Source organism: Phytophthora cinnamomi, assembly GCF_018691715.1.
Source record: "Phytophthora cinnamomi strain GKB4 chromosome Unknown Contig53, whole genome shotgun sequence".
Classification (NCBI taxonomy): domain Eukaryota; phylum Oomycota; class Peronosporomycetes; order Peronosporales; family Peronosporaceae; genus Phytophthora; species Phytophthora cinnamomi.
The window spans coordinates 1,388,246-1,402,184 of record NW_027150986.1 but is presented as its reverse complement, the minus strand read 5'-3'; the positions used below and the strand labels follow the sequence as shown (position 1 = coordinate 1,402,184).

Sequence of the window (13,939 nt, the reverse complement as noted above, 5' to 3'; positions counted from 1 at the left end):
CAGCATTTTTGGTGGTACCTGTAGCGAATTCGCCCTCGAAACCTCGATAAAGGCGATATAAATGCAATAAAAGTGACTTTTGAAAACATTCCTTCATCGAGAGATGCAGTGCTCCTCCACACGCAAGTTGTCGTTCTGAGAACTGGTTCACCACAAAAGGCTTGTCGTAATTATCCTCCTGGGTTGTGTTCGCAAGTTACATGTATACATGTAAGTATACATATGGATACGTGATTCGTTGACGAGCAGCTTGTTTGTCCAGGTAGGCGTCCCATAATACGCCCAATCAGTACAGTAATCCCAAAACTCATAATCTAGTAGCGCAGCAGCCTGTATTCATGTTTACTATGGACTAGAGGTCGCACATGGTTACGTACTCCCGTTTTTTTACCGTTTACCCGGGATACTCGTGGTCACCCGTGGACAACCGAATGGGATTACGGGATTCACTTTGACCGGGTACGGACAGTCGAAAACATCCCAGCGGGTGGCCACGGACAAGCGAGATCTCAGGTCAAAAAGTAAAAGTCCTCATTTTCAGTAATCTTCGTCGCCAAAATACTCTCTTACCATTGTACCCCAACATGAATCCATTGCTCGCAAGAATTAAAAACAACTATGTCCATCTCCATCTCCGACGCAGGAACGAAGCGAAGCCAGGAGCAGCAACAGCATCGTTGGCTCATCAGCGTTTTTTTTTGTAGCAGAATCAGAAAAAAATCTACGGACAACCATGGTCAACCGCTTGACCAACCAGTTATCCGAATTGACACCAGGGATATCGGCTGGGCACGGCCATCCACCTTGGAAGGTTGCGACCTCTGCTACGGACTCAAAATCTCTCTCAGCCGAGTTTGTATTAGATAGGTAATAGAAGTGCTGGCCGCTGGGGTGCTTTATATACATATAAACCAGCGTCAGGCAACGTCCATGCCAGCTCGACGCATTGCTAGAATGCGCATGATCAGTCTGGCGCTGATTTCCTCATCGGACATGTCCGATCCAAAGTCGTCGCCCGAATCGTCGTTAGCTGCCTCGTCGTCTTCAGAGCTCTCGTCGTCCGAATCGCAGATATCGTACCATTGCAGCTGTTCCGAGACGGCAATCGCCATACCGCTGCACTCTTCGAAGAGCTCATCTACAAGGTCAATCCAAGGAGTTAGAAGTTGATCCCGGAGGGAGTTAGAATCAATACCAGGGGTGTTGAACCTGTAATATCGCTGTACACGAACGGTTCCTGTCCAAAGTTAAGGTGCAATGCGTCGTACGAGTCCAGTCCAACTGTTGGATACCAGTTCCGATGTTCACACTCGACGTGGGCGCCATCCTCGCCTGAGATTAACTCGCCGTTATGGGTGAAAAACAAAAACATTGTTCCCGTGCTCGGGTTGATGCGAATGCCACAGCCGACAGTGTCTCCTGCCTTGAACATTGGACCAAACGGATGTCCCTGGTTGAAATACCAGCGCACAAACTAAGATCTCGACGAGCCAGGCCCCACACTACAAGTAAGAAAGCATCACCCACCTCAAACGGTGTTCCGTGGTAGAAGCGTCCATCGTCACCGTGGTAGCCGTAAGATCTCCGTGTCCACCCTGGTTGCTTGCCAACAAGAGGGAACTTGGAGCTCACCAGACCAATAGAAGTCATCGAGTCTTGGCCCAACAAAGACGGAGCGCGGGCATGTCGATGCTGCCGCTTCGACAACGTCAGCTCAAAGTAGCCGCCAGGAACGACTCCAACCTGATAAATCGGTCTTCTGTCATTTTCTGTCGGGTCGCGCTTGTATACAGCAACATGGAATGTTGTCGGGAAGGCCATATTGGCCCGAACGCATCGGTCGTCACCTAGCATTCCACCATCCAGAGCAAAGTCGACCGAGTGTGACTCCCTCAAATGTGGCGCCTGCAAAGAAATAATTCTAAACCAACAGCAATCAAAAGGTCAGCTTAGTATCCTCCCTGATAATATCTATTCCAGCATAAAAACCTCCACCCACCGATGGTATGCATCTGTGTACCCCAGAGCCTTCTGTGTCTGCTTGATATCGGCGTGGGATGGCACGGGGATGATGGCGTGTGCCAGTAACTGGAACTTGCGGCTTTCGGTGCAAGAGCTGCAGCCAGTCACAGTCCGTTGTTAGTTCTCACTATAAAGTACCCCACATTGCAGCAACACTGTGTTAACTTTCACTCGACCTGGGGAATAATGCGTCCAGGTTTTCGTCGATCTGGAGCCGCGCGTCGCCCTGCGCCACGCCGTCCAGAGGGAAGTTGAGCGCCTCCCAGCGATTCCGGAAAATGCTCTTCCAGATGGACGGGAACCACGGCACCACGTCACGTGCGACGACTGGTGCCGCTACGGTCAGCGACTCCACGTCGCGGGGCGCTGCGAAGGCCAGCACGTGCGCTAGAAGCTCGTCGCCGAGGTTGGCGAAGGTCGCCATTGCGCGTGGTGGCGTTCGCGGCAAATCTGAAAATACTACTGTTTGGAATATGAGATGACGATATGCCATTGGAAAGGATTATCAGATTGGGGATGGCTACGTTTTGGTCTGCTGTACATGTACACACGTAGCCTTTAGCGTGTTTGGCGCAAAGGCAGGTTGGAACATTGCTCACGTTGCAGTCAAGCGTCGACGTTCCAGGACATTCGAGATGAACGCGTCGATGCAGTTGCGGCGCACGGAGCGGAAATGCGATTTGTTGGCATTCTGCAGCATTTGGCGAACCACGAGAGCGTTCGTCCCCGAGCACTCACTGAATAGCTCATCTGTGTCAACCCATACGCGTCCATCAATTCATGACTCATATAGCGATAGCAACACACTTTACACAAACGCACCGATCACGTGGTCGTATTTGAACGGCTGCTGGCCGAAGTTCACGCGAATGGTATCTGGGGAGTCCAAACCCACAGCGGGAAACCATTCGTGGTCGTTGCCGCTCGGAATATACCGGCCACCTCCGGGAAGGTAAGGTGCTGCACTGACATTAGTACAACCCTTGCACAGGAGAACTTTCATGCCTGAAGGCGTATCAACACACTCACATGTGATATTGTTGCCGTTGTGCGTGAAGAAAACACGCCGATCGTCTTCCCGGGTTTTGCGCCAGATACCACAGCCGACGGTGTCGTCCACCCCAAATCGTGGGCCAAAAGGTTTCCACTGACAACCGTACATAGCGCAATTAGTTTGACCGCAATAACGAGTGAACATGTATCCACACAGTGCACCTACTGGAAACGCTGAATAGAGTTTTCCGTTGTCCCCATGGTACCCGAATGACGGGATCGTCCATCCCGGTTGTTTGCCCACCAGCGGGAAAGTGGAAAGGACCAAGCCGATCGCTGTCATCTTTACTCTGCCATTCCTCGTCGAGTGAGGACTGGGTCGGGCAATCGGGTGCGAGATGCTAATTTCAAAATACCCGCTTTCCGTTGCACCAATCAGGTAGACAAACGACTCCTTCTTGCTTGTCTTGTCATGCACCCGACGCTTGAATACCGCAACGTAGAATGATGCTGGGAACGGGACATTCGCCCGCACAGATCGGTCGTTGCCGAAGCGCTTGCCATCAAAGGCAAACGTCGTCACAGCACTGCAGTCCCTCTGCTCTTCACCTTGTTTCAGCTCGAGAGGTACAATTCTATCCGGCAACATCACAAAACAGTCAGCACATTCTTCTAAAGTTAGTTGAATGCAAGCAAAAAAAAAAAATGCTACCGGTGATGAGTATCAGAGTATCCCCACGAGTTCTGTGTGGCTCCAATGTCCATTCCAGATGGCATCGGGACGATTGCTCGCGACAGTAATTGGTACATCCGAGTCTCCGTGCACCCACTGCAGCACCGCATCGATTATCCACCAGAAGCGTCAATATCAATAACACCTGAAGCTTTACGATACGCACAGCGCCTCCACCTACACAGGAAACAGTGCTCTCAGTCGTGAATCGATCTGGAGGTTCCCGGCGTCCTCTGCCACTGCGTCCAGCTTGAAGTTGAGTTTTTCCCATTGATGAACGAACAGAGCGCGCCAAATCTCGGGATACTGCGGCAGCAAGTGCAAGGCAACCAGTCTGGAGGCTTTCGCCATTGCCTCCACGTCTCGGGCCGCGCAGAAGCTCAGCAGGTGTACCAGCAGGGCGTCGTCCAGAGAGTACAGATGCGTCGGCATGGTGGCGGGGAGTCGCGCAGCAAAAGATGTTCTTCTGGTGTCGAAAAGCTCCTTGTGTGCACCACACCATGACAACTTCAATGTCCCGAGCAGTGGTACCTGCTCATCGAAGTGCAAATTGGATTGACGATGAACTCTGGGTGTGTACTAAGCGTCTACTTCTAGATGTTGTTGGAGCGCGTACGCTGCAGCTGCGGTAACTGCTGCATTTTCTGGAGCTTCACGCGCAACTCGCTCGTCTCGCGCCTCGATGCCGCGAGGTCCCCTGTAAGGCGGCGGTTCTGCAACGCGAGCATACGCACTTGGTGTTGCAGCTCGTCAAGCGCGCGGTCACGCGGCAAATGCAGCGACGACGAACTATCGGCACTGCCTCTTGCAGATACTCGAATCGATTTGAGCGCCGCGTTAACTGTAAACGCCAAATCGTCCCGAAGTCGAAGCTGTTATTCAGGCAGAAAAAAGTAATGGTGAGAACGAATCTGACGTTGCAGTATACTCCGGATTGACTGTACCTGCTTTTGGTGGTCTATTTGGGTTGGAAGAGGGTGAGGCTGGTCTGAACTAATGGAGGTAGCCACGACAACCTACGTGCATATGAAGTAAGCCAACAGAGCGTAAGGACGACAAAAGCACAGAAAGTTGCGTGCCATCGTATCAATAATTACCTCTGCACTGGTGTCCGCTGTTTCGTAGTTGGTCCAGACAAAGGCTGCGAGCTGAAACACATAACAGCAACATAATAAGTTTCCCCACCGTATAAGGCTATGACGTCAAATCTGCCCTTGCAGCTTACCCTTTTCTTCTTCCTTTTTGAGTCCGGCGCGATGCCAAACACTTTGTAGTATTCGAGACGAGCTGGAGGCTGCGTGTGGAATTTTAGTGCATTGTACACTTTGCCACGCTCTTCCTTGATTCTTTTAGCAGTCTGGAAAATACACCCGGTCAGATAGAACGCATAACAAGGTAAGGTTGCAGGCACTTACAACTTCCTTGATCGTCTTCTGAGAGCTCCTTGCTTTCGGGCTTACAATCCGTTTAAACGCTGTTAATGTAGATCTTCGGACCTCGTTCGATTTCGTCGTGTCTTGAGAATAGGTATCGGACATTTTGCATCTACTAATGATATCGGCAGATGATCTTGTTTCACCAAAGTAGGCATTCAGTCGAGTTTCCTCCTCGTGGTAAACCTAAAACAATCACACGTCGAAGAACCATTAGATCATACACTCAGTATAGATCGTGGCATTTTGCTTTCAGGATAACTCACCCCAATAGTGAAGAAATCAGAGCGATTAAACGTGAGCCAGAACTTGGATCGATACAGCAGAGGTGTATCGCATCGGCTCCACATACTGTACACTTTTCGGCGACATTCTTCAAACATGGTAGCCTTCCATCTATACGTTGTCACGTTGGATTAGGGACTCATTTACAAACGAACCAGGTATAAGGATGTTACAGTATACCTTGTAGTATGCTTTCGACACAGAATACCTCGGATGCGACTCTGTGCTCGCACGACTTGATATTTCAGGTTCTTGTAGCTGCGCTTGTAAAAACTACCACGCCATAGCGCTTGCAGACAACGAAATCCTCGCGACATGCGTTGATATCGCACGTACACGATGTATCCTCTAGCAATGAATTGTAGTTTCAGCAGCGCTTTGCGTTGGGCCCGATACTTGGCTACCGCATAGTGCGCCCGGTACACCTTCTGAATCACGATCGCTCCGTTGCGAAGAGCTAAGAAATATTGGCGATCACATTTCCCCTGTAGCACATCGACCACTTTAGATTGAAGTCTCAGCTATAAGTGGCTCCTTGTCACGTACTTTCATCCGGGCAATAACCCAGCGTTGAATCGAAATAGCGGCGCTTCTTTGCCTTCGGTACTTCTTTCGAGCACTGTACATTCGGAATTGTGTCTGAAGCTGAGTTATTGCAAGACAAAGATAATGTCAGTTTGGAGGATCTGAGCTCTTGAACCACATACAAAAATCATGACGAGGGGCCTACACTGATAATGAGATGACGGGTGGCTTCCCAGCTTGCGCCACTACCAACGAAGGATCTGCTACAGCAATGATTAGCTTGAAACACAAAGCCAGTACCTGTGCTCGGAACACTTACTTTGCCGTCTTGAACATTCCTTGATGGAAGCTCACTCGCGAAACATTGCGCTGCTGTTCACGTGACGAGTACAGCTCACGTGGTCTCCGCACATTACCGAACAAAGTTCTGTACAGAAATGCATGATCGGGTATCGGTAAGCTTCAGGAATAGTTCGTGGACAGAGGTGCAACAGTTCGATGCCTACTTTTTGAGTCGTGGAAATGCTTTGTACTACACACAGCGAATGCATGCACATCAAAACCTGAAAAAGCAAAAATGTCCATCAAACTACAAACCTTGTAGACGGTGCCATCATCAGGGAGCCCGATATTTGAAGGAGGTGGAGCGATAAATGTTTCTTGAATCTCATCCGAGCGATCGTCCAGAAAGCTACAGTCGTTCTTCTTCTTGCCAATTGTCAACGAGCGATTAAGTTTCTGGTTAATTGACTGGTCGAAGAACATAACTTCTGGAAGTTGCTGATTGAACACCCGGTCCTCAATAAATCGATCAAACATTTGCGTTGCAACTAGCTGGGTGACAAACGGGCGCGACGCAGTGTCGAAATTGTCATGAACAAACCGCTCGTTGTCAAAAAGCGCCGGTGTTCCTGGGTTTCCCTGTGCTGCGGGTGGGTTCTATTCGGAACAGAAGAAAAGTTAGCAACACGTCATTTCTCATTTATCGAATACCTCACCAGATAGCTTGCGTATTTCTTGAAGAGCGTAACGAAGAAGCGTAAGAACGCTTTACGGGTCCCCTCGGTCGAAAAATTGTCTGTTTCGTTGAATCGGCTGTCAGTCAGACCCGCACTGGCATCGTTTCCGGTTGGAGACATTGCCGACGTAGATAATGAGAATGTGTGCCGATTGAGACCAGAGTTAGTTCGGGAAAACGAAGCTGAAGGGGATGGAGCCAGGGACGAAGAAGGAAGGCTGAATGCCGCGCTGGATCTTCGGCCACGCCTGATTTTGGCAATGGAATAGTGCGAATTTATCGAGTCGGACATGCTTGACTCCGAATATGATGTTGACAGAGGAATAGTCTGCCCATGATCGGAAGCAAAATTGCCGATCGGTTCAAGATGCTCCTCATTTGGAAACGCCTATTGTGGTAATAGTACACGAAGAATAAAAGCAAGTTAGCTTGTTCAAAAGCAATAGGAGTGTTGCAAAGGCCCACGAACCAAGTCCACTCGACTAATTCCTGCAGCGTACGGGTCAAAAATCTAGAGTGGTTTATAAAGCCGTTGAGTTAGTTTCTGAGTTGCACTACATGTAGATTTATACAGCAAAACATGGACGCACACTGGCAACTTCGGCCAGCTTTGCACGCAGCTTAGACCCTTCTCGATCTGGAATTTTGGGTATTGAAAGGGTTTTCCCAGATTCATCCACAGCTGGGATTACACTACAAAATGGTTAATCCAATTAAACTTTGAAGAAGAGAAAACGCCAAGCGTACCGATTGTGATCCAGATCCACAAACACAACGTTGGTAGTTCTGCCTGCTACTTGCTTGAGGCAGTCTGAGTGTGTGCCAACTAGGAACGGAACAGGGGCCTAAACCACACCATGACGTTCATCAGCTTCGGGTTGCCAGCTAAAACTAACCTTTGGCACTTACATCAATGACGTCAAGGAGGGACATCGGGAGCACTGGTATGTATGCTCCTTGCCAGGAAAATGGCAGTAGTATTGCTAGTAGTGCCTCAGCAACTGGGGTGAGGATGCCAACATGCTTTGAACACAGTACAACCTGAGAACAATACCAATAGAGACTTCGTTAACTAGATGACCCTACCCAAACAAAAAGGAAATCCAGGAACCTACCTTGAGTTCCAAAGCCAAACAAGAAAAGACCAGTATCACGTTATTGAGATCCAGAACTTGAAACAATGGCCGAAAGGGGAACTAGAGAAATCATAACATTAAACACGTGAGCTCGTGCATTCACACAGCAGCAACATTTATGTAGTGCTCACATCGACCAATGGCAGCTCATTTTTTGGAGGGCGCGAAATAATCAAATTTCGATCCGGCAAAGTTAGCTGGACTTGGATCTGGCCTGGAGGAGGCAGAGGTATCTCCACCAGGAAATTTGCTATGTATCGTTCAATCGGCATGGGAGATTCCGACAGCGTTACTCGGTATATCTAGTAATTTAGACAGACACGTCACTCTGGGAATGAATGTATAACGCGAAAATTGAGGTTGCAATCCCCTTTACCTGCTGGAGGAATTGCCGAAACGCAGAAAAATACGGGTAATGGGACGTCACTACAATACACTTGGGGCAAAATACAGGCCCTGGTGCGCTCGACACGTCTCCAGAGAGGTCTTGAACCCATTGTGGCAACTGAGTTCGTTGGTTATCGTCACTGTCATCGGGTTGGTGTGGTCCATTAGAAGGTCGGCGGCGGTGGCGCTGGCGGTGATAGTGGGGCGCTATTAAAGATACGACTTCCAGCGGATGCAGCTCCTCATAAAATTTTAGAGCACACGCGTAAATCTTGACCCCACTCACGTTCGTGAGAACAAAGGAAAAGAACACGGGCGCTACGTAGGATTTGCTCAGCACAAACCCTTCAGGAAATGCAAACTCGCCAATGTGTGCCGGTAGCGGTGAATCTCCGTACATTTCGGGAAACATGTCAAGCACAGCAGGGAGAAATCGTATCTCGGTTGGGCTTTTCGTTTTCTCAACTGCACACACACAAGCGTACCTCTCATTAATATTGTCACGAGCATATCAAAAAATGGCAAAACAATAGTGACACTTACTGTTCTGGTCCGGAACCAATTCCCCTCGCCCCAAGACGACAAAGTAGTTAAGAAAGCGCTTGGTCACTTCGACAACGCTGCCTGGTTTCACCACCATAGGTTCGCCATTTTGCACTATTTGACCCGGCCCTCGCTGTTGGTTCTGATCTGCCGCAGCTCTTTGGGACGACGATGGCGATGTTTCAACCGCGCCACCAGACGAAGTAGAAGATGTTGGTTCCTCGGGGTTTTCAGGGTTGTCCTGATTTTTCTCGTCCCTCGATGCAAAGGAATGCGGCAATTTCGTGAACTGTCGGTCTTCATACTTGGCGCGGATGCATTTCTCCCGAAGCTCAGTCACCGTGTTGGGCAGCAGCTCGAGCGACGCGTCCACCTCGACCCACTTGTCAAGGTGCTTGCTGTAGATCTCGTTGACGTTCTTGTTGCCGCCTTTCATGGCCGCGACTTCTTCGTCCGTCCACGTGTCGAGATGCAGCGACTTGACTCGGGAGACCTGTACGCCAAGCTTCCGGTGCGCGCCAGCGCAGTGGATGCACAGGAACGCTCCGACAGTGGTGCTGGCCCAGATGGAGTCGTTCAGCCGCGACGCGCAGTCCGCGCAGCACTGGTTTTCGGCGCAGGACTGCATCATCTCCGTCAGCTTCCGGAAGGCTTGGTGCTGCACCACCGGCGAGCTGCTGCCGGCGGCGGGGCGCGAGAACATCATCATGGCGACCTGCTGCCGGGCGCTTGCCTGAAAGTCGCTCTACTCCCGGACTGCCTCGATGCCTCACGTGTGCACCAAGCAGCCCCTGCTGGCGGTGGCCTCACTCACAGATTACTCCTCCTATTTATATCGGCGCGTGGCGGCAGCCGTAACGGCTCATCACTGGCGGCTGCCAACGCGCGTCGGGCACTTCCAGCGTGGGGTCTTGGCAGCGCGACGCCATGGCAGAGCATCGGGGAGCGAGTGCGCACTCGCGGCGCGGAGTGCAGGTCGGACTGCAACTGCAACAGTGGCGCATCTTGGTGTGCGGCACAGGAAATGTCGCGCGACGGTGGCGCGAAGGTCGCTGCAAGCGCGGTTCGGCGCGAGCCCTGGCCCTAGCGCGGTTCAGTGAACCGCGGACGGCGGCGGCGAACCGACCGGGTGGGGGGAATCAGCCAATCACGGCCGGGAGCGCACGATTGGTTGGCCCTGGCAGGCGCTTTTGGGCGCCTCGAGCCTTGGGACCGCGCGAGCCGCCAGCAGTACGGAACTGCACCAAAACTCCCAAGAAAAGCAAACATGGGCATGTAAGTGAATGGATCGGGAGCAGCAGCCTCCGCTCGCAGTGCCGCTCGCTCGGTGCTTCGGATCTGCCCCATCAGGTGGCGCAGCGATATGAACGGCATGAAAAGATGGCGAAAGCAGCGCGGACAAAGCCCCGATACGCACTGGAGCAGCGCATAGTGGACAGATCTGAGGCACATCAAACAGCAAGCGAGCTAATCAGCGGACGGACAATAGAAACAGGAAAAACAGGAGGACGCGCGACAAAGAGACTGACGCACGTGTGCTGCTGCTGCTGTGTAGTGTCAAGAACGGAAAGGTTGTTGTGTTGCTTAACGGCCGCTTCGCCGGCCGCAAGGCTATCGTCGTGAAGACGTACGACGAGGGCAAGGGCGACCGCAAGTTCGGCCACGCCATCGGTACGGCCTACTGCACCGATACAGGTTTTGCCGCCAATAGGCTAACAGGGACTCGGGAGCTGACGTGAGCGTTGTGTATTGTGGTATCCAGTTGCCGGCATTGACCGTTACCCGCGCAAGGTGACGCGCGCCATGGGCAAGAACAAGCTTAAGAAGCGCTCGAAGGTCAAGCCGTTCGTCAAGTACGTCAACTACAACCACATCATGCCCACCCGTTACGTCGCCGACATCGACCTGAAGAAGGTCCTTGACGACGAGGTGCTGGCCAACCCGGAGACCCGCATTGAGTCTCGCAAGACCATCAAGAAGGTGTTCGAGGAGCGGTACGTTATACCTTCAGGCGCAGAGACAGTTTGGAATGCGCGACCAAAGCACAGGACTCAGTAAACAGGCTTACTGACATGGTATTTGTTTCTGTTACAGCTACCTCAACCAGGCCGCGTGCAAGTCGGAGAAGAAGGCTGCTGGTGTCAGCTTCTTCTTCAAGAAGCTCCGCTTCTAAGTGCAATCTGCTGTTTGCGTCTAGAGGCTGGTGGAAGTCGGGGTGTTAACATAAATGCAGCCCTTTCCAGTTCCGTTCCGTTTCGGGGAAACAAACCATGAGCCTCTTTGTTGTGTTGGTGGCGGTAGCAGCACAAAACTATATAAATGTGCTGCGGTAACACGCCTTGTGTTCAAGTCTACTCTCTCTTCAATTTGTTTGTCGCGTTCATCGTCGTCTCCTGTACGAGGCGCCGCTGCGTCGAACTTCAATTACGTAGTCTTCGTCCGCATCTTGGTCACTTCCTGACGCGTCATCAGTCTCGCTATCGCTCATGGTGGGGTCAATCATCTCGATCTTCTTTCGCTCTGCAAAAAGTCGTTCACACTTACTTAACCTTCCACCTGCTAAAATGCGCAGCACGCGCTCATTGTACTTCCGCCTCATTTTTCGGGAAACAGATCGACATGAGTCGACGCGCACTAAGTCAAGGCGAGGACACTGCACTTCAAGCGCCTCTATACTTGTGTCTGTCACTGGTGTACCCTGAGAGGTCGCAGACATGCATTTCAGATGAGAAATAGGTCTTCCCGTTCGCTCGCTTATTGCTACCCTCACCTTCAAATCAACAAGTTCCAGACTTGTACACCCTTCAGAGCCATCTGACGACGCAATGGCAGAAATTCCATCGTCGGAGATCGCGCGACAGTCCTGTAGTTGGAAACGAAAGGTAAGTACAACAAGCCATGAACGCAGTGTCCGCGGACGCTAGTAATTGGATGCAAACCTGAAGAGAAAGGTATCGCAATGATGGAGCGACGCGAGATAGTGCGTGCAAACCTTCATCATTGATTTTGGTCCTGTCTAATATAAGTACTTGGAGCTGAGGTAGGCTTACCGAATCCTGTTGGGTTGGCATGCGTAGAAAGGATACATGAGTGCATTCAATCAGGGTTTTTTTTCCAAGTCTCCGTCGAAACTTACATACCGGGAATGACGATATGCCTCGGCACGAAGACAAATCCAAGCAGCGCAACGAGCTCCAGAGCGCTTCAGTGAAGGTTTGCATATCGCGAATCCTAATACTGCTGCAATTACTAAGAAAAAGCAACGTGTAAAGCCTGCGTCAGCCACAGGATAAAACATGCTTGAGTGTTGCTCTCATCAAGATACACACCTTATTGTAAGCTCTCCCAGGTTCACGGAATGCCTAGCGAAGTCCTCAAAGATCTGTGAATTTAAACTTGTTGCATCTGTAGAAGCGCAGCGCGGCAATGTCAGATTCACTCCCACCATGATGTATCGATGGGCCACGTACCGGTGAGAACCATCTTCTCCAGTGTACTCCCGCAGACTTTAATGAGCGAGCTGGCTGCTTGATTGGTAACGAAGTTGCATCCATTGAGATACACCTCGCGCAGCGCTACCGCATCGCGCGGCCACCCGCTTAAGGTCAGGGCGCGACAGTCCAGCAGCTCCAGGGTCTGCACAACAGCCGCACGACCATTAAGTTATCGTCACCCAAGTGCAGCTTCTCACTGCACGCGTTATCACTGTAGCGCGCCGCTGACCTTCAGATTGGGGCACTGTTTGAGGATGTTGAAGATGTGCTTCTTCTGCATCCTTCGCACCAACCATTTGCGATGAGAAAGGATCAGCATCTGGAGCAGGTTATCCTCCGCAACAGCCCCACGAACCTGTGCGCCCGGAAGACGCGGAGGTTCCGCTGCTGCACGATGAGCTCAATGTGGGCGTCGACCAGGGTGATGTCGGGCAGTGCGAGCCGCGTCAGCTGTTGCTGGGCGCGCTCCATCATGGCAACAATGTCGCGTCTCAGCAGCGGCCGCTCAGCAACCTGACCGAAGTCGAGCTCCGTGACCGGCACCTGCTCCTGGCTCAGGCGCCGCCAGCGCCTGCACACGGCCTCGACGCGCAGGCGGTCGGGCACGACCGGCAGGAACTCCATGACGCAGCGCTCGGCCACCTCGCTGAGCTGCGGCAGCGTGCGGCGCCGCGTGGTTGCTGGCACACGAACAAAGGCATATCAGAAAGCTGCTCGGGGCCTCCACCGCGCGTCGGGTAGGAAGATCAAGGGCAAGTCAAGAGCTGCTCCGCCCACCGCTGGCCCCATTGTTCCGTATCGATGTGGCTGCGCGAGTGCGGCGCCGCTGCAGAATCCTGGCGAGGGGCACGTCGTCCTCATCGTCCTCGCCCTCGCCCTGCAACTTCTCATCCTTGTCGTCGTGCGTCGCCCCCACCTGCTTTGTTGCGCTAGGCGGCCTTTTCCCGGCCATGCTGATCTGTGGATGATCTTTGTTTTTCGGTGGCTGTTCGCCCAATCGACAATGGGTTCGGTGGTACGATGTGTGGCGGATGCGAATGATGATGAGTCGGTGGCGCTAGTAGAAGCACGGCAACGTGGTTTGCGAGAAGCAACTGTGTAAATTCCGACCAAGACCTGGAGCCTCCAGCTCGAAAGAACCTCCAACTTGGAGGTTCTTTCGAGCTTTTCCTGTGAATAGTGAGCTTCATGAGACACTTTTTCTAGGGGGCTTGTTCCCTATTAATTAAAAAAAATGCCAGGAAATGCGCCTGGGCGTGTGTACAGCCGACCAGCTCGGATACACACCCACCCTCAGTGCGAAAGCTGAGCTCAAAACCTTGTGAGCGAGTGTCGTCGACTAGGACACGACTTGTCAGATGTGTAGCCTG

General features: G+C 51.8%; 5 protein-coding genes across 6 annotated transcripts; 1 reads left to right on the top strand and 4 right to left on the bottom strand.

The window, feature by feature from the left end:
* Nucleotides 1–917: 917 nt before the first annotated feature.
* On the bottom strand, nucleotides 918–2,446 carry IUM83_00375 (Ran-binding protein 9; the record flags this gene model as incomplete). Its single annotated transcript, XM_067924140.1, has 5 exons — nucleotides 918–1,138; nucleotides 1,210–1,450; nucleotides 1,528–1,921; nucleotides 2,000–2,116; nucleotides 2,199–2,446. The coding sequence occupies 5 exons, from the start codon at nucleotides 2,444–2,446 to the stop codon at nucleotides 918–920; spliced, it is 1,221 nt and encodes a 406-aa protein (XP_067788993.1).
* A 171-nt stretch (nucleotides 2,447–2,617) lies between these two features.
* Nucleotides 2,618–4,180, bottom strand: IUM83_00374 (Ran-binding protein 9; the record flags this gene model as incomplete). The annotated part of the gene is made up of 6 exons (XM_067924139.1): nucleotides 2,618–2,772; nucleotides 2,845–2,982; nucleotides 3,052–3,169; nucleotides 3,242–3,650; nucleotides 3,728–3,844; nucleotides 3,930–4,180. The coding sequence occupies 6 exons, from the start codon at nucleotides 4,178–4,180 to the stop codon at nucleotides 2,618–2,620; spliced, it is 1,188 nt and encodes a 395-aa protein (XP_067788992.1).
* A 161-nt stretch (nucleotides 4,181–4,341) lies between these two features.
* IUM83_00373 (uncharacterized protein) lies at nucleotides 4,342–9,784 on the bottom strand (the record flags this gene model as incomplete). 2 transcript variants are annotated; one of them, XM_067924137.1, is made up of 23 exons in its annotated part: nucleotides 4,342–4,620; nucleotides 4,693–4,764; nucleotides 4,846–4,896; nucleotides 4,974–5,105; nucleotides 5,164–5,367; nucleotides 5,448–5,577; nucleotides 5,647–5,739; nucleotides 5,803–5,951; nucleotides 6,013–6,111; nucleotides 6,197–6,254; nucleotides 6,311–6,418; nucleotides 6,498–6,523; nucleotides 6,589–6,930; nucleotides 6,990–7,069; nucleotides 7,256–7,397; nucleotides 7,479–7,520; nucleotides 7,600–7,702; nucleotides 7,757–7,854; nucleotides 7,919–8,050; nucleotides 8,125–8,205; nucleotides 8,277–8,447; nucleotides 8,522–8,997; nucleotides 9,076–9,784. In XM_067924137.1, the coding sequence occupies 23 exons, from the start codon at nucleotides 9,782–9,784 to the stop codon at nucleotides 4,342–4,344; spliced, it is 3,777 nt and encodes a 1,258-aa protein (XP_067788991.1). The 2 variants fall into 2 exon arrangements, with proteins under 2 accessions (XP_067788991.1, XP_067788990.1); XM_067924138.1 differs by having other exon boundaries at nucleotides 6,197–6,251.
* A 558-nt stretch (nucleotides 9,785–10,342) lies between these two features.
* On the top strand, nucleotides 10,343–11,248 carry IUM83_00372 (60S ribosomal protein L27; the record flags this gene model as incomplete). Its single annotated transcript, XM_067924136.1, has 4 exons — nucleotides 10,343–10,350; nucleotides 10,631–10,746; nucleotides 10,838–11,069; nucleotides 11,170–11,248. 4 exons carry the CDS (start codon nucleotides 10,343–10,345, stop codon nucleotides 11,246–11,248), a joined length of 435 nt encoding a protein of 144 aa, XP_067788989.1.
* Nucleotides 11,249–11,455: 207 nt separating this feature from the next.
* Nucleotides 11,456–13,521, bottom strand: IUM83_00371 (uncharacterized protein; the record flags this gene model as incomplete). Its single annotated transcript, XM_067924135.1, has 9 exons — nucleotides 11,456–11,773; nucleotides 11,846–11,938; nucleotides 12,015–12,131; nucleotides 12,216–12,324; nucleotides 12,405–12,480; nucleotides 12,546–12,711; nucleotides 12,799–12,850; nucleotides 12,925–13,249; nucleotides 13,347–13,521. 9 exons carry the CDS (start codon nucleotides 13,519–13,521, stop codon nucleotides 11,456–11,458), a joined length of 1,431 nt encoding a protein of 476 aa, XP_067788746.1.
* Between the last annotated feature and the right edge of the window lie 418 nt (nucleotides 13,522–13,939).